The 25,490-nt window shown below is 48.0% G+C and overlaps 1 protein-coding gene across 1 annotated transcript in view; it reads right to left on the bottom strand.

Annotated features, from left to right (window-relative positions):
* The window catches only part of LOXHD1 (lipoxygenase homology domains 1), a 179,654-nt gene that overhangs the window by 44,390 nt on the left and 109,774 nt on the right, over positions 1 to 25,490 (bottom strand). The window contains exons 22-32 of the mRNA XM_030810026.1: positions 25,138 to 25,301; positions 23,853 to 23,957; positions 21,270 to 21,398; positions 20,319 to 20,483; positions 16,724 to 16,905; positions 12,893 to 13,009; positions 11,725 to 11,887; positions 7,713 to 7,867; positions 3,653 to 3,862; positions 3,411 to 3,546; positions 1,763 to 1,971 (exon numbers count right to left, since the gene is read on the bottom strand). Of these exons, the coding sequence (XP_030665886.1) occupies positions 1,763 to 1,971; positions 3,411 to 3,546; positions 3,653 to 3,862; positions 7,713 to 7,867; positions 11,725 to 11,887; positions 12,893 to 13,009; positions 16,724 to 16,905; positions 20,319 to 20,483; positions 21,270 to 21,398; positions 23,853 to 23,957; positions 25,138 to 25,301 (1,735 nt within the window). The remainder of the gene's footprint in view (positions 1 to 1,762; positions 1,972 to 3,410; positions 3,547 to 3,652; positions 3,863 to 7,712; positions 7,868 to 11,724; positions 11,888 to 12,892; positions 13,010 to 16,723; positions 16,906 to 20,318; positions 20,484 to 21,269; positions 21,399 to 23,852; positions 23,958 to 25,137; positions 25,302 to 25,490) is intronic.

The raw sequence follows: 25,490 nt of genomic DNA, 5'->3' as shown, positions 1-25,490 counted from the left end.
GTTTTGATTCAGTACCAGAGATAAGGGTTGGGGCCTTCTGTTGACCCCATAGCCATAAGCCAAAAAGAGAAACCCACAGGGTCAGGTGAAACAGAGGCTTCTGGGCCACCAAGTGGCTGTGTGTCCTAAGATCCTAGCACCAGGCATCTGCCTCCTGCCTGGCCTGACCTGTGTGTTTATATAATTTATCCCAGGTCATTTGGCCAGTTAGAGATGGAGCCAGGACCAAAGCTCAGACCTCTTGCCCTCCAGGCTTTTCCAGTTAAGGAGGGTATTGTGTGGACACCACTGGCTGCACCGTGAGACTCAGAGATTCACAGTATCCCAGATGCTGTCTTTCCTATCACCACTCTACTGCTGTTGATGGTGGATCCTTTGGTGAATAATGACCCTGCCTGTCTACATACAGCTGCTTCCTCACAAAGCTCTTCATGAATTGTGATCTCATTAATTCTCAACAAGACCCTACATGGAACAGGCCATGAGTAGTAGGGATGCATTATTTCCAAGCAGTGTATGGGAAGACCAAGGCCCAGAGAAATGAGATGACTTGCCCAAGGTCACACGGCAGCAGACCAGAAGAGAGTTCAGTCTGTGGCTCCTAGCAAAGTACACCCGGCTAGCACACCAGGCTGCAGCGCCTGCGGATGCCCCAGTGATGAGTCTCCTACTTCTTCACTTCTGTCTCCCCTGCTGCTCCCCACCTCAACCTGCACTGCCCTGGCCATGCACTGCACACTCACAGTGCCCCCCTACCTTCACCCCGATGTTCACCACCATGGCATCCAGGAGGTCGAAGACACGGGAGGTGATGCCATCGCCTCTGTCCTTGGCAAGCCAGCAGTTACAGTTCAACATGTACTTGGTGCCCTGGGTGGGCACTGCCAAACACAACTCTTCCACCAGCCAGCAGCTTTCAGGGGAGGCCCCGTCATGGCCCAACTAGGAAGAGACACACCTGATCTGTGACGATCTGAGCACAACTGGGAAGGAAGTGCTCCCTGCCCAGCCCCCTCCCTCAGTGCTTCTTCCCAGTGTGCTGTGCACTTGCTGGCCCAGGTCCCTCCCATGAAGGTGAAGAGATTTTGCAGATATAATTATAGCCTCTAATCAGGTGACTTTGAGTGGGTTGGACCTAATCAGGCGAGCCCTTAGAAAAGCATGTCTAGATGTCAGAGGTGAAGAAGTTGGAGATATTTGCAGCAGAAGAGATTGTCTCCTATTGAACAAGAAAACAGCCAGGTTTTGGAGAGGGCCCCGTGGTGGGGAATGGTGGGCCGCTGAGAGATGAAGTCCTCAGTCCTACACCTCCAAGAAAATGGATTCTGCCAACAACCGGTGAGCTTGGAAGAGGACCCCAAGCCCCAGATAAAATCGCAGCCCTGGCTGCAACTTGATTTCAGCCCACTGAGATCTTGAAGATGGACCCCCACTAACTCACACCTAGACTCCTGACCCATGAAACTGTGAGATAATACATTTGTGTTGTTTTAAGGCACTAAGTTTGTGATAATTTGTTACACAGCCATAGAAACTAATACACAGAACATTCCCACTGGGTGGGTAGAAGACAAAAACACACAGAGGGGCAGGTGCCTCACCCAAAGTCACCTGGCTAGTTGGTTCTCCTCTGCTACCTGCTCTAAGGGGTGCTGCAGGTAGGCTGTTCTTCCCACCCTGCACTCCCCCACCCACCCAGGTACTGGTCAGCTCTGTCTATCCCTAGGGTGGTCACTATCATGGGGCCCCGAGAAGCCAGCACCTCTATTTTCTTGATGATGCCCACATCCAAGCCTGCGACGTAGAACTCCTCCACAGAGCCACGGCTGAAGCCCCTCTTCCCTCGGGGGTAGTCCAACCAGATGCGCTTACTACGTTCTTCACCCTCCCCGATGAGGAAGATGAAGGCTCGGCTGTCAGTGGCCGCGTCCTTGTGCTTCCCAGTGGTGACCGACACATAGTAGGGAATAACTGCAAGAGATCACAGGGCCCAGTCTCATAACAGACCAGGTGGACAAGGCACTGCCTCATAGGCTCACAGATTTGGAAGTGACCTCTGAGGGCACTGATCTCAGCTCCTTGCTCAGAGACAAAGTGCAACGAGCCCTTCAGATTGGTAAGTTATCTGTGGTGTGTGTCTCCTCTCCAAGGACTGAGGGAGTTGCTAACTCCTAACGTGCAGACCAAAGACAGCATTCTTGTCACTTATTTGGAGTGTCAAGCTTCTAAAAGCTCTTTTGACCAATTATCCTACTTGAACCTAGCACTATTATGTGAAGGAGGGTAAGAAAAATAACCTCTCACCACGTATAAGCGTTATATGCAAAAAGCTCCCTATGGTCAACAAAAATGCTGTTGGCAAAAGCAAGGTCTCATAGAAAGAAGGAATTTGAAGAAGAACAATAAAAATGTATCATATATGCAACATAGTGAATGAAGGTCCTAGAAGACAGCAATTTCCAAAACACACCAGATTAATCAGCATAAAACTTGCTCAGGTAGTGTCCATAGAGTTGTAGTTTCCCACCAACTATCCATGCGTCTTGCAGCTGGGGTGGTTATGACATGTAAGGAGACATTGGTATAGTGGATTTTAGGTTATACAATCTGTATCTCTTTGAAAAGTTTCCAAACTGTATCTTCCTGGCTGGAATTACTTGCACATGGCCTTATTTTATCTTTACAGGGGGAGCCTTTCCACAGGTGATCTTAGTGCTTGAGGAAAGGCACTTTCTTGGCGGTCCTATTAGAGTGAAAATGTAAACTGCAAGCAGACTGACTTTCTCTGCCTGACTCCACAGAGGCCACTATGTGGCCTCCTGGAGGGGCATAGCGTGGTTGTCACACTCTTATGTTTAAGAGAACTGACTATGAAGGTAGTGCATTCAAATGTTTGATAGGCAATTTAGAACTGCCTTATCTCAAAAATCTGGTTAGCACAATGAACTTGCCAGGGAATTATACTGTTTTATGGAGGAAGAAAAAACTGAAGCCAAGAGACTGGCTTGTCCAAGGCCACACATTTTATTGTCAGAACCAGAAATGGAACTTCAGTCCCCAAATGACCATCTCAGGACTTCTTCCCCTGCCTTCACCACCACATCATGCCTTAAGTTTGCATGGCTGAGTGCTTTGTGTGATGCTCTAGTGACAGGTAAGGGATGTTCATTCTCACCCTAACTTCCTTTAACCTTTGTTTCCCCATCTGCAAAGGGGGCTTAGCCCTGCCCTCTCACCTTGCAGGGTTGTTCTGGGGATAAAACAGGTAATATGTGTGTAAACTATGTAAATGACTAAGTGTTAGATATGTCATCGGTGATGGTGGGGCTCAAGAATGGCTCATCCAAGAATTGCTTTAAAACATTTCCATGTGCCTGGCCCCCGTCTAAAGAGCTCCCTGGTTGGCTTACTTGGGCCCTCCTGAACGTAGTCAGCCATGGGCCCGGTCACTGTGCTGATGTCGACATCGGCCATCTTGGAGCTCAGGGCGATCTCCCAGAAGTCAGCCGGGCTGCTGCAGTTGCTGCTGCGGTCCCCAGTGTACTCCTGTGTGGGAGAGCAGGACTGGCAATTGCAGCTCCAGCACCTCCACCTCGAGGGATCTCCCCTAGGCATGAGGATGGCCACAGGCCCTATAGGCCCCTTGCCTCACCTTCTCGTAAAAAAGCCTCTCGAGTCGCCCATCCTCCTTCTTCAGGGACAGCCAGCGCCCACATAGGAACAGGAACTCATCCTCATTGGTGTCATTCCAGATCTCCACCTTCTCCACGTACCAGTCTGCGCACCACTTGGAGTTGTCATGGCGGAGCTTGATCTTGTAGATGACGCCTAGGTCAGCGGCCTCGATGATGAAGGTGTCAGCCTGGGGAGCCCAGATGTGGGGACTCAGATGGGGGGTGCACCCCACTCGACCCACTGCAGCCCCACCCTTCTGGGACCTTCCATCCCCCTCAGTTGCTGCGCTGAACAGACCTTCCTTGCTGGGGAGCCCTCCAAGCCCAAATCCCCAACACCGAGCCTGTGGGGTCCAAGGCCTCATATCCACAGTGGTCCCATTTTGCAGTCCACTTATATGCGTGCTGCCATGGAGAAAACTGCCTTCACCACGTTCCTTTTGGGAGAAGCCTGTGGGTGTTTGGAAGCCTCCTCTGTGTAAGGTGGGTGGGACCTGAAGGTCATGGGCAGAGGCAGAGGAGGGGTGGTCAGCTGGTCCTGTTCCCAGACTCCTTAGCTATGCTGAGCATTGGGGATGAGTCCAGCTGTGGCAACCGGAGGGCAAAAGCTCTTCTAGAGATGAACTTCTGAGTAATGGGAGGGGGTTTGAAATTCCCTGAGAGATGCTGAGAGGGAGTTGGATGAGCCAGTAAGGCTGGGCTGCAGGAGAGGAGGCAGTAGAGGTGAGGCTCTGGGGGAGGCAAGGCTGTGGAGGGACTCAGGGACAAACATCTGGAATGCAGGCTCAAGGGGGTTTTGTGGGGTTTGTGACACAAGGCCCTCATCTGTATCCCTGAGTCTGTCTTCAGTCAAGTGGACATTCCACTCTTGTGTGCTGATTCTTTGAGGGGAGCTCAGTGAGGTGTGGTAAATAGCTGCTAGTAGTGTGTAGCCAAAAGCAGATGTGGATGGGAGCAGTCCTGGGGTGCTGGCAATCCACGGGGTTCACCAGAGTAAGAATGGGCCCACCCTGAGATACAGCAATTCCACTTGTTTGCATCTGTCCTGGAGGAAGACCTTCACATTGCACAAGGATGTTTATCACAGATAATTTTTACAGTGGAAAATTGGAAGCCATCTAGGGTCCTGTGCTTGGGGAGTGGCTAAATAACTGGTAAAGCCTTTCCTGCAGAAAGTTGTGTGTGCAGTGGCTATAGAGAAGAGTCACCTCCATCTATGTTTGAATACCCTGGCAGAGAGAGATTTCCAAGGCAGCCATGCACGCCAAGGGCAAGTTAAAGAAGTGTTTATATAGCACGATGCCTTTTATGTAAAACAGTAATACCATGGAATGGCTTACCTATTTTCTATGGGTGCATGTACATGTAAGCAGAGAAAATGTTTGGAAAGATGCTGAGGTAGGAGAGAGGGTGAGGCATTCTGGAAACTGCACTCAGTGGTCTACAGAGGGCACTCTGAACAGGCCAGTGGGGGTAGGCCATGAAGGTCTGCAAATCCCATGAAGGACTCAGGGCAGATCTGGGACCCATGGGGAGCCTTTGCAGGCTTGAAGTGACAGAGTGACTGGTCAGCTTTGGACAGGTTAACTGAGGAAGCTGGAGGGTGGGTTGGATGGCAGGGCCTGGAGCAGAGAGACCACGCTGGCTCAGTGAGCGAGCTGAGATGAGGCAAGGCTGAGTGGAGACAGGGCAGACTTGGCTGATCTGAGGTTATTTAGAAGGAAGACTCTGGAACCTGGCGATTGATTGGAGGTGGGTGGGGAGGGGTTTCCAACAGGGACAGGGGTGTCCAAGATGACTTCCATATTCTGGAGTGATCAGAGAAATGGAAGCTTCTAGATACTCAGCAGTGAACTTAAGGTCACACGGTTAGTAACTGAGCCAGAAGTTGCTCCAGCTCCCCTGATGGGGAATCAAAACTGGAGGAAAAGTGAAGAAAGTGATGGGGCAGAATGGGGCAAAGATTTTTTCTTGTGACATAACAATTGCTGAGATAGAGGAAGAAAAAAAACGGAATCTGAACACAGAAGGGAATGGTTGCATCACCTTCATTTATACTTCCATTCATTTATTTACTTAATCCATATTTATTGAATGCCTATTCTTTGCCAGAGTCTGTAAATAAAGCCATGCATAAAAATGGACCTCTCAGCTGTATGTTGTACATTGCTGCTTTTACAATGCATTTACCAGGCATCAACACCAGGCGTCAACTAGGGCAGGGGACAGGTGAGCTTTCCCAAGGCTTGACAATATCCAGCACAAAGAGCTACCTGCCTGCCAGACATGGTTCTAGGCACTTCACATTTTTTATTCAGTTGACCTTCACAGTAACTCAAAATTAACTCTTTTTTAGGGTGGAGGAAAAGGAGGCACAGAGACGTTAAGTAACTTGTCTAAGATCACACAGCTAGTAAGTGTCAGAGCCAGGATCTGAGCTCAGGTGACCTGCCCCTAGCATCTGGGGACCTGATAAATAATATCCCTAGTGTAGAGTCAGGGACAATCACATAAATCACTTGACCTTTTTGGCATTCTATTTTTGCAAGATGGAAAGAGGAGGATAGGACTCCTTCTACCTACTTTATAAGGGCAATGAACAATTAGATCTCTTGTGGAACATGAATGTGTGTGTTTTAGATTATTTCTTCCTGGTACAATATGCTCTTACATCTTGTCCTGTTTTTCAGCCCAGAGGTCTAATTAGCAATCATATTACTATTCCTGCTCCAGATGCAGTAAACTGAAGTTAAAAGTAAATGGTTTCTATCTGGTTGGTGAAACAGTGAATGGGAGTGCTGGGGGGTCTGACTCCTGGAGACCTGGCAGCCAGGCTGGGGCTCCTTCCACAGTGTCTGACTCATGGGGTCACCAGCCAGCTGCAGACCCACTTAGACGACACCCACCTTTCTAGTCCCAGGGCTAATATCCTCCTCACTAGTAGAGTGGTTCAATGTTAAGGGATATGCCTGGCTGAGGGTCAGGTTTAAGGAGACCCTTGATAAATACCCATTGGCTGATGTATGAAATCCCCAGACATGCACAGCCACCGGCAAGAGCACAGATCGAGTTAGGAGCCAATCCCCTTAACCTGATCTCCCTGCGGAGATAGCCTGGCCTGTGGGGATTTCAGGCAGATTTCAGTGCATGGAGAGGAGAAGGAAAGGAGGCTGAGGAGCAAGTGCGAGGAGGGGCAGGGGGCATGCCAGAAAGGGCATGGAGTGGGAGGATTAGAGGCAGGGAGAGGGGAGCCAAGCTTTCGAGAAGGGAAGTTTCATAAAGCCCACCCTTAGAGACTCCTGTGTTTTTGTAAAATCAGTCTGTCAGAGCTGGAAGAGCCTTACACATCACCCAGTCGTGTGGTTTTCAAGCCTTTTTATAGCCACAGAACCCTTTGCTTAACAGAGGGCTTGCCTGGCACTGTGATCAACAGGCCAGGTCAAAGTGGATCCACCTGGGAGGGAGTGGGGTGTCCATCTGCACCTGTCTCCACCGCTCCCAAGGGCCTTGGAGCCACCTGGGGCTGTACACAACACAATTTAGCCAATTCATATCTGACCCTTCAATTTACAGATGAGGAAACTGAGGCCAGAGAAGTTGAAGCAGATAAGGAGTTGATAGCAGAACCAGGCCTCCAGATCCCCTCTGCACCCCACAGTTCAAGTCTCTGTCAGCACAGCCCCTGCCATTCTGCAGTGTTCACCTCCACGTTCATGAACCATGCACAGTGAACTGGATTTTCTGAAGATGACCCAGCCCCATGCAGCCAACAACCTGGAGCTCCATCAGGCCTCCTGCTTGTCCAAGGCTGGCCTTCTGCTTCACCTCATCCCCTATGCAGGACCCAGGGTAGGTACATCAGCTAGGAGAGGGGAACAAGGCACACTTGCAAGGGAAGGGCAAGGGCAGAGGCCCAGATGAGTGTGCACAATGCCCCATGGAGTTCCTGGATGTCCCCGGGAACCAAGAAGAGCTGGCACCTAGATCACTGGGCCTGGGGAGGAGGGAAGGAGGGTAAACTCCGTGTGCCCCTCATACCGTTCCTCTCTCGAACTTGTTGGTCCGGTTCTCTGACTTGCCAAGGTATCGCTCCCCAGTGTCCCCGAGGTCTCCATAGATGGTGATGTATACCTTGGCATCCGTCCCTGCCCCAGGAATGTTCCCTGTGAAGATCTGCACCGAGTACAGCACAACTGGGCAGGTGGTGGGACAGACAGACGGACAAAGGGAAGAAAAGGGTGACAGCGCTTTAGGTCTTGGGGAACTGGATTTGTAGGAGGTGCTAACCTTCTGGCCTAGGCCTCAAGGAGTTAATGCCTTCCTTTTGTTTGCTCAATTATGCATATTCAGCTTCAAATCCATGTGGATTCTCCAGTGGGAAGTGTGCTCATCTGATCTAGACCCAGGTAGGCTCTATGAGACCCCAAAAATATAAACTTTTTTTCTAGCACCCCTCAAACCATCTATCTGCCCATATAGGTGTCTGTAGTGTACACGGAGAAAGACTCAGAAACTACCTGAGATGTGTCCACACTGTGGTCGCTAAATCTACCTGCCATGATACATGGCAATAAAATGCCTTCCCATCTAAGGGTGACCAGTGTCAACACCAGATCCTTCTAAGTGGTTCATAGAAAAAAAATATTTTTTAAATAACAGTTTCTCCTCTGTTCATTTCCTTATGTTCATTTATTCTCCAACCCACTGCCACCCTCCCCTGCCCCAGCAGTCCAGGTCAACTCCTCACCAAAGCCACTGTGACTGCCGCTCTCTCCTTGGTCTCCTATGGCCCATAGGGAAGGCTCAATAAATATTGGTGTCACAATTATTAAAAATTATTATGAAAAATAAAAACGCATGGTATCTTGTTTTTGTTCTGCTGTTTTTATTTAAGGAAAAATAAAAGATCTCCTTTCCCAACCTTCTCATTAGCAGGGAGACTCATCTTGCATTTTTATGAAGGCTAAAAATTGGTTGGCCCCTCTCTGTATCCTCTGTCTTTGGAGATTTTGAGTTTCAGGCCAAGGAAGAGGGGACTTGGCTGGATTATCCCCAAGGTGAGAAATGGAAGCTGAAAGTCAGAGGTGGCCAAAGTGGGAGGAAGGTTAACTTCCCTTGTCCTGGGAGGGAGTGAGGATTCGGGAGTAATTGTGGGCCGCAGGGACCCCTCACCTGCACACAGGGACCCTATAGGGAAGTGACAGCTGGGCTTCTTTGCGGACTTGATGCTTGAAGGGGGCCTCAAGCGTGGAACAGAGGGTCTTTTGACAAAGCCAGATTCATGCAGGAGTGTTTCTGGCCACCCAGAGAAATGATACTTGTGTGTTGGTGGAGAGCCAGTCGTGACACTGTGTGACAGTGAGCACAGCTGGGAGTGGCACTCACCCTGGACTAAGGGCCAGGCCTCTCCTGTGAGCCTCAGGATTCCTAGAAGACCCTCAAAAAGGGGATTACCCTCCCTGCCGTGAATGAGTTGGGCTTTCTTATTAGCCCTTGCAAGTGGGCTCAGAACCACATTTCATTAAATTTAGTTAAGTAAAGTGATGTGAGTTGCTTGTCCCCATGGCTGTGGAACACATTCACACCCACAGCAGGGTTCCCATGATTTTCTTATTTTCCACTGGGTTCTGCAGCATTATTCCCTCCTGCTCTCCTTCTGTGTGGCTGGACACTCCTTCTTGGGTAGCTTTATGGTTTCCTAATCTTCCACCCGTGCCTTGGATGCCAAGGCCTCCCAGGTTCCACCTGCATTTCTCAGCTCTCATCTTGCACTTCCTTGAGTTCTCTGAGTCTTTGCCTCCAACCCAGGTCCTTCCTTTGCTTCGGATCCACACACTTATTACCTAGAGGGCGTCTCCACATTGACCAGACCCCAAAATCATAAACTCACATGTTCAAACCTAAACTCTACCCTCTCCTGCAACCCCCGTCCCTTTTCCAAACCTTCTCCCCAACCATCTTCCTTGTCTCAGTGGCCCTGCCCAAGCCACTACCCTCCGAAGTTCCTGGGTGCATTGTGAGAGTTGACCTGAAGAGGCTGGTCAAAGACACCGCCAGGGGCAGAAACCAGGGACCAGCCACACTTGCTCCCACCCCACCCTGCCCCACTCAGCTCGGTGCAGAAACCTGTCAGCATTTCACACAGTACATTAATAAAGAAAATCCTCTCTTTATTGTCTAAATGTTACCTAAGCTTGTCTTGCTAATACTGACCTGCGGTGACATTAGGAAACTTGTCATAGTTTAGACACGAGAGTCGACGGTCCTCCCCCTCATTTTCCCCCCCATCCATTTTCTAGCTGTGCATTTGGGCCTACTCCATATGTGAGCTAATCACAAGTGGCATGGGCCTATAGGGACACCTTTTCTAGGAGCCTGTGTCCCAGGGCAGGATGCTGTGTCCCCAGGGGCTGGGATGAAATGGCCTCCTCACTCCCCCTTCGTCTGCTGCTTTCTCCAGTCCTCTGGGAATTAGGAAAACTGATTCAGCTTCTGGGTGCTGAGCAATGCGGTAGTGCAGTCAGAGCCAGCTATTTCTGGATCCTCCTCCCTCCCCATCCCACCCAGGCCACCCGGCGCATCCGTGGAGAGATGTTTCCCTAGAAACATCACCGAGCTCAGAGTGAGTTTTGTGGTGTGTTATTCACACAGAACAGCCCAAGTGCTCTCCTGGGACAGCTTTCCAGGGCATCCTCTGGAGTCCAAGTTGAGAAGGAAGTTATCCCCAGATTTAATAGCAAAGACTATGTGGAGAAAAGGATAGGAGTAGGGGAGTCACACTATTGAGGCAACACTCATTTTTATTTCTGGGCGACAACTCAGGTTAAAGGAAAGGTAGAGCTATAGCTGTTTTATTTCCAGTGACAAAAAAGGAAGATGGTGTTTGCCTTTTGTCTTTTGGGTGTCTTATCCACTTGGTGGGCAGAAAGACCTGTCTTCCTGTCTCCATAAGGGGCCCAGAATTTTAAATTTTACTCCAGTTTTTCCAAGAAGACAACACAACAAATTTAAGGTGGATTTTCAAGCTCTTGGAGCTTCTTTGATCTGTGTAGGCTGCCCTGCTAGAGAGATCCACTGTATTCCTTTTCTATCATCAGGGGTAGAAAGACTGTTTTTTGCAAATGAATTTGACTGTGAAATAGCTCAAGATAATTCAGAGCTGAATGGCTCATGAATAACATGGGGATTGACATGGACGATGCCATTACTGGTCAAAACAGAGGTATGACTCTGTCCACGTGTTCTGAGAAAAGGGGTGTGTGTGTGTGTGTGTGTGTGTGTGTGTGTGTGTGTACACATACACAATGTAGAAAGAGAGGAGAAGAGAAGGCTGAGGACTGAGCCTTGAGGAATACTATCTAGCATGAGAAAAGAAACCAGCACTCTAAACACTTCAGAGAGGTAGGAAGAGAACTAGAATATGGTGGTATCACCAAAAGCAAAGGAGGAGGAAGTACAAGAAATGGGTGGCCAGTTTGATGCAAATCCTTCAGAGAAAACCACGTTGATGAAGAATGGACACGTTAACCAGCCCATCCAGAAAAGAAACTCAGGACCTTGGACATTCTAGAGCCATGCCAAACTACTGAGAACAAATACACAACGGTTCCAGTTACATATAAATCAAGAAGGTTTCTTGATTCATACTAAGTTGGGACAGCTGAGGCCAGCAAGAGCAGAGAGGCCAAAGCCAGTGATCGGTAGCAAATAAATGAATAGCAGGGAGAAAACAGGGACGAGGATAAACCAGGAACAGGATTCCCCTTATCTGGATGTATCATCTCAATGTTAGACCAGGGAAGAATTTTAGCGCAAACCTTGGAGTGAGACAGCTGGAACTTGGAAGACTAGCTCAGCCATCTATTAGCTGTGTGCACTTAGGCAGATTATGCAACCTCTGTGAGCCTCAGTGGCCCTCTCTACAGAGTGGAGGTAACAACAGATCCTCCTCCTGGGTGAAGAGGCTCAGCCTGGCACAGGGCATGTGCTCGGGATGACCAGGGGTCCTGGAGCCTGCCCGTGGTGATGAGGGTGTCCACACCACACTTACTGTCCAGAGGCTCTTCTACTTCCTTGTAGACTTGCCGTAAGGACCCATCTTTCATATATTTCTCAGTGAAGATGTCATACGGAACCAGTTCTCGAATGGTCTTTTTGTCATCCTCGGAGGTGGCAAGCCACCGATCACATGGGAAAGTCAAGGTCTCTGCACCCTGGGGTGAGGCAGAAAAAGGAAAATTAGCCCTTAATGTGAAAGCTGCCAACTTCAGGGATTCTTCAGCATCTCAATACTCATGGAGACCAAGGACAAGGATCATGGGGCCCCATAAATAATATAAAAGCCACAGGAGAGCCCCTTGCCCCAATTTCAGTAGATCAGTCTTAAAGACTTGCACAGCCACATCAGAGTTTGGCTCTGAAAGGCTGGGGTTCCCAGGGTCACTTAAAAATAGGTATCTGAACTCCATCCTGGAGACTCAGATTCAGTGGGGAAGAGGAGGGGGGTGCTCTGTATTTAAAAATTGCTCCCTCTGGCTGGGCATGGTGGCTTATGCCTGTAATCTCAGCACTTTGAGAGGCCAAGGCGGGTAGATTACCTGATGTCAGGATTTCAAGACCAGCTTGGCCAACATGGTGAAACCCCATCTCTATTAACAAAATATAAAAATTAGTCAGGCGTTGTGGCGTGTGCCTGTAGAACTAGCTACTTGGGAGGCTGAAGCGGGAGAATTGCTTGAACCCAGAAGGCGGAGCACCATTGCACTCCAGCCTGGGTGATGGAACAAGACTCCATCTCAAAAAAAAAAAAAATTGCTCCCTCTTCATTCATATCCATAGCTATGGCTGAGATCTATCTCCTATGTTTATACTTTTGTGGCTTCAGTATGTTTTTAAAGTTGTCTGGGGTGGATTTTCTATGTGAGTTGACCTTGAGTTACAGGAAGGGCACTCTGGTCAATCACTAGTAATATGGCCTTGGAGGTGGGGAGGAGAGACATGCCCAGACCCTCCTCCTTGACCACTAAACCAGGTTCTGGAAAATTCTGCTTGGGACCAGAGCTTGTTTCTGCACTCTGAGTGAACTGGGTGAATTTTCATTATGAGATTTTTATCTCAATAAGGCTGATCTAGCCAGCAGGTCCTTACAGGGAATTTTACTTAAACCTGCTCTGGAAAGGGACAAAAGAAACAGCAGAACAGACCAGTCAAAAACTCACATCTTTATCCGGGAGGAGCCTGCGGATGTCCACGTGAGAGCAGTGCCACCCAGGATTCATGCCCGTGTTATTATGGCCAATCCGAATTTTTTCAATGACTTCTCCCACATCTTCTAACTTTGGAAAAGAGATAAGGCACCAGATGTTAGCTGAAAGATCCAGGAAAGTATGGCCTCGGCAACATCCTGCTTCCCCAGGGCATCCATCCTGAGTCCCTTTGCACTTCCTCCTGATACGTCTCCACTGTCCAGCCAGGTCAGCTCCCATTGTCCTTGACACACATGCCACGCTCATGCCTTATGTCCCCTCTCTTAAAGTCAGCCTTGACTCCAGAACTTGGTTTAATCAACCTTCTCTGGGAGGGGGACCCCTCTTCAGCGTGGAGCCCAGCTCCCCATCTGCCACTGCTCACTGTTGTAGCAACTCATCCCCTGTGTGAGAACTGAACTGGGTAGCAGAAGATGAGTTCTGGCTGTGCCATGCTCCTGTCTTGCCAAGTTGACTTATTCAAGGCCCCAGGCCCCTAAGAGTCCCCCACCTTCCAGCCACTCCGTTTCTGTGCTCCCACATAGAAATGCCAGTCCCTCAAACTCCACATTCCTTGCCACGGGGCCTTTGCACATGCTTTGCTTGCCTCTCTGCCTTCCTCTTCTTTACCTAACCCCACACCTGCTCAATCTCATAATCCAGGTCTCAACTCAATGATCACTTCCTCAGGAAAGCCCTTAACCTCCCCAAGAAAGTTAATTTTCTTCATGACAGGCTCTTGTTGCATAGTGGAGCCCCACCTTGGAGTACTTCTCATAGTTGTAAGTTTTCATTTATTTGTGTGACACCTACCATCTCTTTCACCACTGAGAACCACGAGGCAGGCACCATTTTGCGCTGCACTGTATCCCGAAAACCTAGAACAATGCCTATGACCTAGGTACTCAATAAGCATTGGTTGCAAGGACAAAAGAGTATTTCCTTAGCTGCAAAATGAGTATGATAAAATCAGCCAGGCCTTCTCATAATGCAGTGGTGAGCCTTAACCACGATGGTGTGCATGAAAGTCCCTTGAAAAAAGAAGCTGATACATGTGTGCCAGGTGAGCCCCTGAACTGGGCGGGGGATGGGGCAGCTACAACATCTTCTCTCTCCCACCTGGAGCCTCCAGGTATGGGATGCAGAGGAGAATCTCTGGCTTCTGTGACCTTAATCCTCTAAGCACTAAGTTGCATGGGACAGGATGGCCACCTCCGTTTTGTTGTTGTTGTTGTTTTTGAGATGGAGTTTCGCTGTTGTCGCCCAGGCTGGAGTGCAGTGGCGCAAACTCAGCTCACAGCAACCTCCACCTCCCAGGTTCAAGCAATTCTCCTGCCTCAGCCCCTGGAGTAGCTGGGATTACAGGCGCCTGCCAACATGCCCAGCTAAATTTTGTATTTTTAGTAGAGACAGGGTTTCACCATGTTGGCCAGGCTGGTCTCGAACTCCTGACCTCAGGTGATCCACCCACCTCGGCCTCCCAAAGTGCTGGGATTACAGGCGTGAGCCACCACGCCTGGTGGCCTTCTCAGTTCTAACCCCTCAGAGAGCAATGTGGCTTTTAGGGGACAGCTACTTATGGTTGGTGGGCCTCAGAGAAAGACTCAGAGGACATCAGCATCAGAAGGGACCCTAGTATTCTGGAAGGTGAAAGAATTAGGCAGAGAAGGCGCTGGAACTGAACTGCTTGAGTCTAGATCCCAGTTCTGCTGTTTTAAGACACCTTAAGTAAGTCTGCTTAACCTTTCTGCACTTTATTTCCTCATCTGTAAAATGGAATGATCATACTACCTATATCTTGGAAATGTTATGAAGATTAAATGAGTTGATACACATCAGGTCCTTAGAACTGTGCTGGCCCTTGGATGTTCTCAATAACTCTTAGCTATTATTGTTCTTTTCCTGGTCAACCCCTTTTCTTAGGAGGAGGCCACAGAGAGAGGAAGCAGCTTCATCCTGAGTTAGTGGCTGAGCCACAGTCAGATCCAGGGTTATGGACTCTGCAATTCAGCATTTTACCTCCTACCTGAAAATCAATCAGAAAAGGGAAGTGCAGAGAGAGGGACACAGGTGGGCAGAGAGACAGAGGCCAGGAGTCAAAGCCCTTTCATTTGTTTCCCAGCTCTCACACTCCCCCCAAATACAGAGAGATTTGAAAAGAAAAAAAAAAAAGCAACAAAATTACTGGCAAATTATAGCTGTCTATTAGCGGGGACTTCATTGATAAAAACTCCCCGGAAGTCATGCCCGAGGTGTGATCACAGCCTCAGCCGCTGACGGCATCAGGCCTGGATGACTCACACACCATGACATCTTGGGTGGATGAGACGTTAGCTTTGTGTGGATTAATGAATCACCCTTAAATTTTCTCGTTAAAAGACTCAGCAAAGGTGACAGACCTTCCCACAAGTGCTGACTGCTCCAGAGAAGGTGGGAAGAGAGCAGGGCGTCCCCTGGGATAGAGACTGGCCCAGGAAGAAGGAAGGTGCCCTGGGCTTTGTTTCCTATCAGAAAATAAGGGGCACATCTCCAAAGATCCCACTGCCTGGAGGGCCCAGCCTTCTGAGGCTCCTGGCTTTTCTCCTTCAGGGTCTCCTGCACTACCCCTCTAAGTCTTGCTTCATTACTGCCGTCCATCCAAGTCACATCACACTCCTCCCATGGCTTCTAGTCAAACCTCAAGCCACATGCTTATTTCCACCTCTGAGCTGTTGGCCATGCTGTTCCCTTTGCTAGGAACGCCTTTCCTCCTTGTCCCTGCTAATGCCCCCTTTCAGATCCAACTCAAAGCCACCTCTTCCAAGGAGCCTTCTCCCTTCTCTAAACAGTGATAGTAAGCTCAGTCCATTTGCTTGTCTACTGCAGTAGCTAAGAGTGCATATTCCAGAGCCAGTCTTCCTGGGTTTCAATCCTGCTCCCTCTACATCCTAGCTGTGTGGTTTTAGGGAAGAGGTTTACTCTGTGCCTTAGTTTCCACATATTTACATAGGGACAATTACAGCACAGAGTTTTTATGATAATTAAGTGAGTTAGCCTATGACAGTGCCCTCTGACCCACAGGGTCCCTGCCAATGACCATCACCAGACTCTCTCATTACCTTTGTTGGCAGGACTGGGGTCCCCAACTTGACTGTAAGCCCCTCTCAGGCAGGATCTGAGCTCTCCCCTTCTCTTGTGTCTCCCACCCAACCTAGTGCACAGCTGAGCACACTGGGCAGGCACAGTGTGTATGCACTAAATTGAAGTATATGGATTCCAAGGTGCTATGACCTACATGCACAGTAAACACCGAACAACAGCAGCCCCATTGTCAAGACCTGATGGGAAGCCATGGAACATACAGAATGCTCTTCTCTATTAAATTGTTTGACCATAGCTTGAGAGCTGAGCAGGAGACCCTAGCCCATGACCAGTGGTGGTGGGATTTCCACCTCTCCCTGGATAGCAGTATCAGCAGAACCCCACAACCAGCAAGTCTGGGAGCCATGTTCCACCTGTGGGTAAGTGTCTATTGTTGGAAGCTCTAGAGAGGCCTGTTGGCTTTATGCCTCTAGTGTTCCCAAGTCCTGTCTCTCATCATTGCCTTTGATCCTGACAGCAGTCCAGGAGGAGCAGGGTTAGCTTCACCATTCCCCTGGTTGCTTGGATGTACTGAGGCCCAGGAAGGTAGGATGAGCTGCCCACCTTCCTCTCTAATAGCAGTGCATCAGGATGAACGGCATGTGTTCTGCCCTGAATGTAGGGCTTCTCCTCTCCCTCTGTCTGACCTACTCCATCCCTGGACAGCCTGCTGAGCCCAAGTACCTCTACAATGAAGCGGGAGGCAGACTTCCTCTCGAAGAACTGCTTCTGTTCTCTCTTGTTGGTGCACAGATACTTCTGCTGGGTGCACACGGCATCGCAGCCATAGATGATGATGAAGATGTTGGCATCTGTCCCAGCAGCAAAGACATCACTGGTGTACAGGGTGATCTCGTAAGGAACAACTGAGGGTAGTGGTCAGAGGGCAAAGCCAGAGTGGACGAGAGAACAGAAAACAAACATGGTGAGAGCCAGTTCTTCACCAGCACCACCAGCCCGGACCCTTGCACTGGGGAGCTGCTGCCCAGGGACCTGGACCTTCACAAAGTTGCCTAGCAACTGCAGGTAGGGTCCTGTCCTGCCCAGCCCCCATGGAAAACCCTCACCCCCTCAGACCAGGGTGTGTGAGCCTCTCACATCCCAGAACACATGTAGCAGACTGGTTGAAAGCATAGGCTTCGGAATTTGACAAGCTCAGGCTGGAATCCCAGCTCTGTCTTGACCATTGGTGTAATCTGGGCAAGTTACATCTAAGCCTCAGTGTCCATTGTCTGTAAAGTGCCCTCGACAGGGTGCTTGGCTGAAGAGACTCCATAAACAAGAGCACTAGATTTCAGGGGGTAACTTGCTGATTGGATCGGCCAGTCTACGGTAGTGAGCATTCTTTCACTCTTCTCCCTATCCCCTGCTCCCAGTCTCTCACTTGCTCCCAGATGGCCTGCCTGCCCCAACCCATCCACCTCACACCCAGCCCCTTATTCAAGACATATTACATAGGTCTTTTATAGGGGAGGGGATAGCAGGAGGTGAGGGCTGCACCAGGGTTTACTTGGTCCCACCAGGGACTATCTCCCCTCGAAAGAGGGTTGACAAATCAGTGCTGTTAGCAAGCAGCTTCCTGGTGGGCAGCCACCAGTGTGAATAGAGACCAGTATGTCTCTATGCATGGGTGGAAGACCTTTGCTTCAGAAACTTTTGGGGATGCTTGTTAAAAATACGGATTTGCAGGCCAGGTGTGGTGGCTCATGCCAGTAATCTCAGCACTTTGGGAGGCCAAGGTAGGCCAATCACTCGAGGTCAGGAGTTCGAGACCAGCCCGGCCAACATGGTGAAACCCTGTCTCTACTAAAAATATAAAAGTTAGCTGGACGTGGTGGTAGGCACCTGTAGCCCCAGCTACTTGGGAGGCTGAGGCAGGAGAATTGCTTGAACCCGGGAGGTGGAGGTTGCAGTAAGCTGAGATCACGCCACTGCACTCCAGCCTGGGTAACAGAGTGAGACTCTCTCTTAAAAAAAAAAAAAATACAGATTTGCAAGCCCTGCCTTAGTTTCTCTGCAGGATGGGTCTAGGGATCTAAATATTTAACTCATACTTTATACTAAAGTTTGAGACCACCTGAAACAATGTATTGCTATAGTAACTATAGGTTAGTTCATTAGCAGGTTGTGAAACGAGTTTAGTGGGTTGTCAACAGTATTTTAAAAAATATGTGGAATTGAAAAAATCTAATAGAAAAATATCACTGTATATCACACATAATGAGGGTACAATTTTTGTGACATTTTTATTTTTTGCATACGCGTATAAATGTGTACACTTACTCTGGGTCACAGTAACTGAAAAAAAAAATTAAGAAAAAAAAGAAGAATATTGAAAACCGAGAGAAACAGTTCTAGTGGATGTCTACTCTATCCTGTAATCTTGGCCCTTGAAAGGAGTCACAATAGAAGCTTCCTTCTCTCTTGTGGCCCTAACCTTCTCCAGATGAAGATGTTGCTTTCATTTATCATCATAGTTACTTTGCTGTAGGGCTGTAGTAGTGATACTTGCAGTAGTAATAGTAGTAATAGTTATCACTTATTAAGTACTTCCTATATGTCAGACTTTGTACTGAGCATGCTATGGTCCTTATCTCCTTTAACCCTCACAATGAGCTGAGGGAGTAGGTGTTATTACACTCCATTTTACAGATGAGAAAACCAAGGCTCAGAGAGGTGAAGTAACTTGCCCAAAGTCACATGGTAGAACTTGAACTCCAACCCAGGCTTGTCTGACCTTAAAGCCTGTATGGTCAGCCTCTAGGAGTCTTGTTGCTGTGAACTAGAGATAAGTACTGCTGCTTAGCCACAGGCAACAGAAAGGGACAGCCCACGGAGGTGACCACTAACCCCACAATGGCTTGAAAAGACCCTCGCCTATAGGTTGAAGGGAAACAGCCTTGACCCTACCGGGTGCTCAACCAATAACAGAGGTGTCATCTCTGCAGCATACAGTTCCTTCCTCTGAGCCTCTGGGGTTTCTCCCTGACCCAAGACTTGGAAAGCCTTGAACAGAAAAGCTGGCAACAGAATCTGAGCTTTCCTGAGACTGGCCAGCAGTAGGAGAACCCCTGGAAGTTTCTGGGCAGGAACAGCTCACCCTTTAGGTTAGTTTTAATATCAGGCTGGAACTGAACATATTCAAAGTCAAACCATACAAACTCTTTATCTTTTTTTTTTGGCATGGCGTGTCCTAGGGCACGTAGGGAGAAATGGATATGTTTGTCCTCAAGGGTCCCACCCAATGCTGCTGCCAATCCCATGTACATCTTTCAGGCTAGAGTCTGTCCTCGCCTGCAGGTGACTCCTGGGAATAGAGGCTGGATGCAGGGCTGGCTTTGGGCATGCCCAGCCAGAGAAATGTCACTTCATTTTAGACTTTGGATCAGAAGATATTTTGATGATCTGTTCATTTCAGTTTATTGCTTTAGGCAAAAAATTGTTCATCACTGATACATGCTATTAAGTATGAGTTGTTTGGGGGAAATCTTGTGGTACAGTTTATTATTTAGTTAGAAAAAATTATATGCTCTGGATTTTATTCAGATTTTACCAAATTCAGACAGACTTTTAGAGTTTAGTTAATTTCAGTTTGATTCCCAGTACATAGTACTACGTACTTACATGTCTATAAACATTTAATACATTCTTTCTGATGATGACAGTGGAAAGGAAGTGTCAAAACTTCACTAAATTACTCCCTTCCCTTCTTCCCCTTAGCTAGAAAAGGGAATTACATTCACCTTCTTTTTGAATTCTGGGTCTGGCAGGGTCCAGGCTGTGTTTCCCTTCAACCCACAAGTGAGGGCCCTTTCAAGCCATTGTGGGGCTGGCAGTCACGTATACCACCCGAGAAAATCTTATACTGCTGACTTATTTGGCATGTTAATGACTGGAGTAAGGATTGGTGACAGGGTTGATAATGATTCCTCAGTTAGACCTTTATCTTTCTTCCTTTTGGATATTGCTATCATCCTGCATTATTACCTCTATGCTGCAGATGAGGAATCTGAACCCTAGAGAGGTTAGGCTCTCTATATGTTGTCACCAGCTAGCTTGGAGTGGAGTTTAGAATAAATTTCATATTTTCATTTCCTGGATCCAGAACTCTGCCCACAGCCCCCACAGAGCTCAGAAAATTCAGGACAGGGATGAAAGACCAAAATCTTCAAGGTGGGCCTGGCCCACAGTCAATCCTGAAGGAGGAACTGGGGCTGAATTGGGGTAACTGGTGATGGGGCCCCAGAGAAGGGCTGGCCTTGCCGTGTGTGGTTCCTACATGGCGTGTACAGTCTCGTCTGAAGCTCTGCATGGAAGAGGTCTCTGATGATGGACCCGTCGTCTTCATTTTTGGCCAGCCAGCGGCCACAGGGAAACGTCATGCACTTCCCAAGAGATGGGGCATCCACCTCTACCCAGTCTACAAACCAGCCTGGGGCCTTGCCTAGAGAGAGAGGAGACACAGAACCCATCAAGGACCTGAGCAGAGATGATTTCCTGTGGCTAACTTCAGGGACTCCTGACATCCTTCCTTAGGTGGCTGGCTGATACCATTAACATGACATCCCTTTTGCTTGCAGCATTGCTAAAGTGACTCCCATTAAAATGTGCACCCAGATGTTGAAGCTGGATCACACTCCAGGCTGCTGTCAGTGAAATTAGTAAGAGTAAAAGAGCATCAATAGGAGATGACAGGAGAGTAGGGGGAGGCTGAGGTGGGAGGGCACTGAAAGTAAGCAAGGATGCTGTCCTTCCTTGAAGAAGGGGCTTCAAACAGAACTCAGGGATGCCAGGAAGAGCCTGTGTTTACAAAAGCTTTATAATCTTACCCAATGATAGGAATGATGCAATTGAATCAAAGGCTCTGGGGGTGGAGCCAAGAAATCTGTGAGTTAATAACCCCCCAGGTGATTCTGTTGCACACTCAAAGAACTACTGAGTTAGATCGGAGATTTTCATATCTGGCTGTGCATTAAAATTACCGACACTGGGGTTGATAAAGGCTTTAAAAATCACCAGTGTCCAGGTACAGCTCTAGACTAATTAGGCCAGAAACTCTGTGTGCAGCTGAGGACTCTCTGGGCTCTACTGGGCTAAAGGGATTGAGGAAGGTGTGTCATTACAGAAGACAGATGGCATTCAAATTTCCAGAATCTTTCCCAGATGCCCAAAAGTACCTGTCCATGGTCCTTAAAGTCTTAGCAGGGAACAGAGGGGAGGGAAGCCACACCTGTGTTGTCATGGCCAAGCCGGACTTTCCACAGGTCTCCCAGATCCAACGTCTCCACCGTGAAGATTTCAATGCTGTCCCTCTCAAACTTATCGCTGTTTGTCTTGGAGGACTTCAGGAGGGTCATTCCTGTGGATCGGATGACCCCAGCATGACTGGCTGGACCTGAGGCCTTTCAAGCCTAGTCAGACCCAAACCTTTAATCCCTCTTCAAAATTACCAAATTTCTGAACTTCCACCAAATTTAGACTGTGCAATTATCATCCACTGGCCACCTTTGCATAGTGGGCATTTTTAACAATTTTTTATTTCAATAGCTTTTGGGGTACAGGTGGTTTTTGGTTACATGGGTGAGTTAGTAGTGAATTCTGAGATTTTGGTGCACCATCTCCTGAGCAGTGTACTCTGTACCCAATGATGTCTTTTATCCCTCATCCCCTTCCCAAACTTCCCGCAATGAGTCCCCACAGTCCATTATATCATTTTGTATGTTTTTGCATCCTCATAGCTTAGCTCTCTCTTATGAGTGAGAACATTCAGTATTTGGTTTCTGCATTCCTGAGTTACTTCACTTAGAATAATGGGCTCCAGCTCCATCTAAATTGTTGTATAAGACATTATTTCATTCCTTTTTATGGCTGAGTAGTATTCCATGGTGTATATATACACAATATTTTCTTTTTATCTTTTTAAAAAATTTTTTTTATTACACTTTAAGTTCTGGGGTACACGTGCAGAACGTGAAGTTTTGTTACATACGTATACACGTGCCATGGTGGTTTGCTGCACCCATCAACCCATCATCTACATTAGGTATTTCTCCTAAGGCTATCCCTATCCTAACCCTTCACCCCGACAGGCCTCAGTGTGTGATGTTCCTCTCCCTGTGTCCGTGTGCTCTCACTGTTCAACTCACAGTGGGCACTTTTTTGGTGTGTGTTCTTTCACTGAGTTTTACAGTAACCCTTCAGGGTGTGCATTTTTACTTCCAGTTTATGTTGAAAGAGATACCTTACTCAAAATCATCCAGGAGACAGTGGTGGAGCTCTAAGTCAATGCTGCACCACTTCCATACCCTCACAACTCTCTACATGGAGAGGGAGCCAGTGACAAAGCCACACTCTCTATGTTCCCTAGGGAAACATGGGGTTTCCTTCAGGGATGAGACATGTGGGAATCTCTGGAGCATCTTCTCTGGATGACAGAGGAGGGATGAATTTGAATGCCCCAACCCCCAGCTATTTCACATATACAATCAGTCCTGAGACTGCCTGCAGTGTCAGTCTGAAACTGAGGTGATCTCAGAGTCATCGCTATGTCCTCCTGCCTCAGCATGCACTGCATTTGCCTTTAAGTCCCTGTACCCCAATAAGTCCCAGCTCTGGGCCCACTTCATGTAGAAAGTCTTCTGCTATTCCTAGACTCACTACAGCCTGGTTCAAGTATACAGAGAGACAGACAGACCTTGGTCCAGTGCCTGGCTCTGCCACTTACCACTGGGTGGCCTTGGGAAAATTATGTAATGTTTCTGAGACTTGGTTTTCCAAATATCAAAAAAGGAGAGGTCTTAGTCCCTTCCTCATAGGGCTGTTGTGAGGATTTAATGAGTTGATGGCTATTGGATGCTCAAGAATGTGTCTAACACATAGAACGGCCTCAGCTAATAAAAGCAGTTGCCAAAGCCCATTAATTTCTTTGATCATGGTTCAGGAATGATTGCAATCACATACATTTGTAGGTTATGACCTAATTATATCATTATATATTATCTGCTTTATCCAATCTATTAAATAATTGATGTTAATTAATGTTTATTGAGTGCCACTTTGTCTCAAATGTTGTACACATTCAACTTCATTAGACCTACAACTCTAGAAGGCACATACTAATTTTATCCTCATTTTATAAATAGAGGAAACTAAGGCACAGAGGGGTTAAGCAACTTGCCCAATGTCACACAGCTAATAAATGGTGGAGTGGAGGTTTGAACCAATCAGACAAGCTTCAAAGTCCATGCTCTCTACCAGCACATTGTTGTAGTAGATATGAGCACCCCATGGTCAAGGGTTAGGTCCATTTATTCTTCAATAATGCTTGGCACTAGGCTCTGGACCTGCAGGATTTTGAGCAAATGTATGATGACTACTTGAGGGACTGACTCCTCTCTAAACTCAACAGAATGGCTGGACAGTGGCGTGAGCAGATGGCTGGACCCAACACTAAACACCACCTTCTCTGAGTACCTGGGCAAATGCTCCTGAACAACTCTACAATGCCCGCAGTGCCTCATACTGACAGTATCATGGCTGAATTTGATTGAAAGTTGGGCAAAGCCACCTTGTCCCAGATTGTTATTGGGTGGAGTCAGGGCTACCTTCACTATTAGAACAGAAAAAGAAAGCTGGCTCAGAGAAGAAGAAAATTTTTAGAAAAAAAGGAACTGCCTTTCTCAATGGGGCTAATTGCTTGCATCCTATTGAGAGACAAAATCATAATTAGGATTCCCTTGGAAATTTCTGCTGAGTCTTCTGGTCTCCCTGGGGAAGAATGTGGGTGAACCTTGGCCCTGCACTGCTTTCTTACCAGTGTCATCTTGTGTGCCAAAGAGTGTGATGAAGACATTAGCATCTGTGCCCGCATTCTTCTTAATCCCAGTCTTTATGGTCACTGAGAATGTGGTAGATTTATCTGCCAAGAGAATAGTATAGAGCAATGAATTGTAGATTGTTCCTCTCATGAAAGGAGGAAAGAGGACAGCCACCTCCTCTAGGAGGGCTTCCTTGATTCACTCCCTCTAGCCCCATCACTCCAATTTTTCTCTTGCCCCTTCAATCCTATATCTGTGAGCCCAGTGATTAGTAATAAGTATGTTTCTATATTACTCTTGGCCATTTCTAGGAATCATTTTTTTTTCCAGCATGTGTTACTCTGCAGTCACCATTAGTCTGGAAACTTCCAGAGGGTAGAGATGTGAGTCCTCTGCCTCTGGCTTATACAGGAAGCCTTCAATCAATAGATTTGATAGGAAGGTTAGGGGAGACTTTGAGGGTCAGAGGCTTAGCAGCCAGGAGCCCCATTCTGACTCCTCCTGGCTGGGAGGAGTTTTAGGGATGCATATTTGAGGGGAGCATCACAGAACTCTTGAAGGTTACTGTTCATTCTTTCCCTTGATAAAAATGCATTGAGTGCCTATAGGGGAGGGCACAAGACTGAATCAGAAGTGGCTACACTCATTCCATTCTACTCCACTCTACTCCATTCCATTCTACTCCACTCCACTCCACTCCATTCCATTCCATTCCAATACATTCCATTCCAACCCATCCCATTTCATTCCATTCCAATCCACTCCACTCCATTCTACTCCACTCCATTCTACTCCACTCCACTCCATTCCACTTCAATGCATTCCATTCCACTTCAATACATTCCATTCCATTCCATTCCAACCCACCATATTCCATTCCATTCCACACCACTCCATTCCATTCCACTCTACTCCATTCCATTCCATGTCATTCCAATCCATCCCATTTCATTCCAATCTATTCCATTCCAGTCATCCCAATTCAGTCCATTCCACTCCATTCCAATTCATTCCATTTTATTCCAATCCATCCCATTTCATTTCTGACAATAACTCAGTCCTAAGCTGTGTGCTTTATACTGCCTTACACTAGATATATGAGACTATGCCCCCTTTACCTCCCCAGTCTTATCAGAGAGGAATGAGAGGGCAATACAATAGACTGTCAAGGGAGGAAGTGCCCAGAGCCCACAGGGGAGGGAAGGAAGATGGAGACTTAGGGTTAGGGAGAGGCAGAGGGGAGGGGTGCTGGAGAAAGAAATCAGCTCTAGTTTAGAAAACCTTTCTGCTCCAGGGCCAGGTTGTCGAGGGGGTTGTTGTCACCGCCTCCCCCACCCTCCTCGCTCTGTGGCAGCACATAGGACTCATCCACTGGCAACAGCTCCCTGGACAGCTGGCCATCATCCTCCTCCACTGCCAGCCAACGTTGGCATGGAAAGTAGTACCTGTGGGGGTGGATAGGGAAAGATTGGAATGTCCTCTTAGAAAGGTCTAGTCCAGGAACAGTCATGGGCTGAGAATGAGAGGCCCTCTCTGGGGTCCCAAACTCTCCCCTCTCTGCCCCTGACAGCATTGCCCTGCTATTCTACCCAGCCTGGGAATCACTCCATTAGTCATTTGCCTGCGGTAGAGAA

Source organism: Nomascus leucogenys, chromosome 4 (assembly GCF_006542625.1).
Source record: "Nomascus leucogenys isolate Asia chromosome 4, Asia_NLE_v1, whole genome shotgun sequence".
Lineage (NCBI taxonomy): Eukaryota > Metazoa > Chordata > Mammalia > Primates > Hylobatidae > Nomascus > Nomascus leucogenys.
The sequence above is the reverse complement of the archived record's forward strand: the minus strand, read 5'-3'. Positions and strand labels throughout refer to the sequence as shown.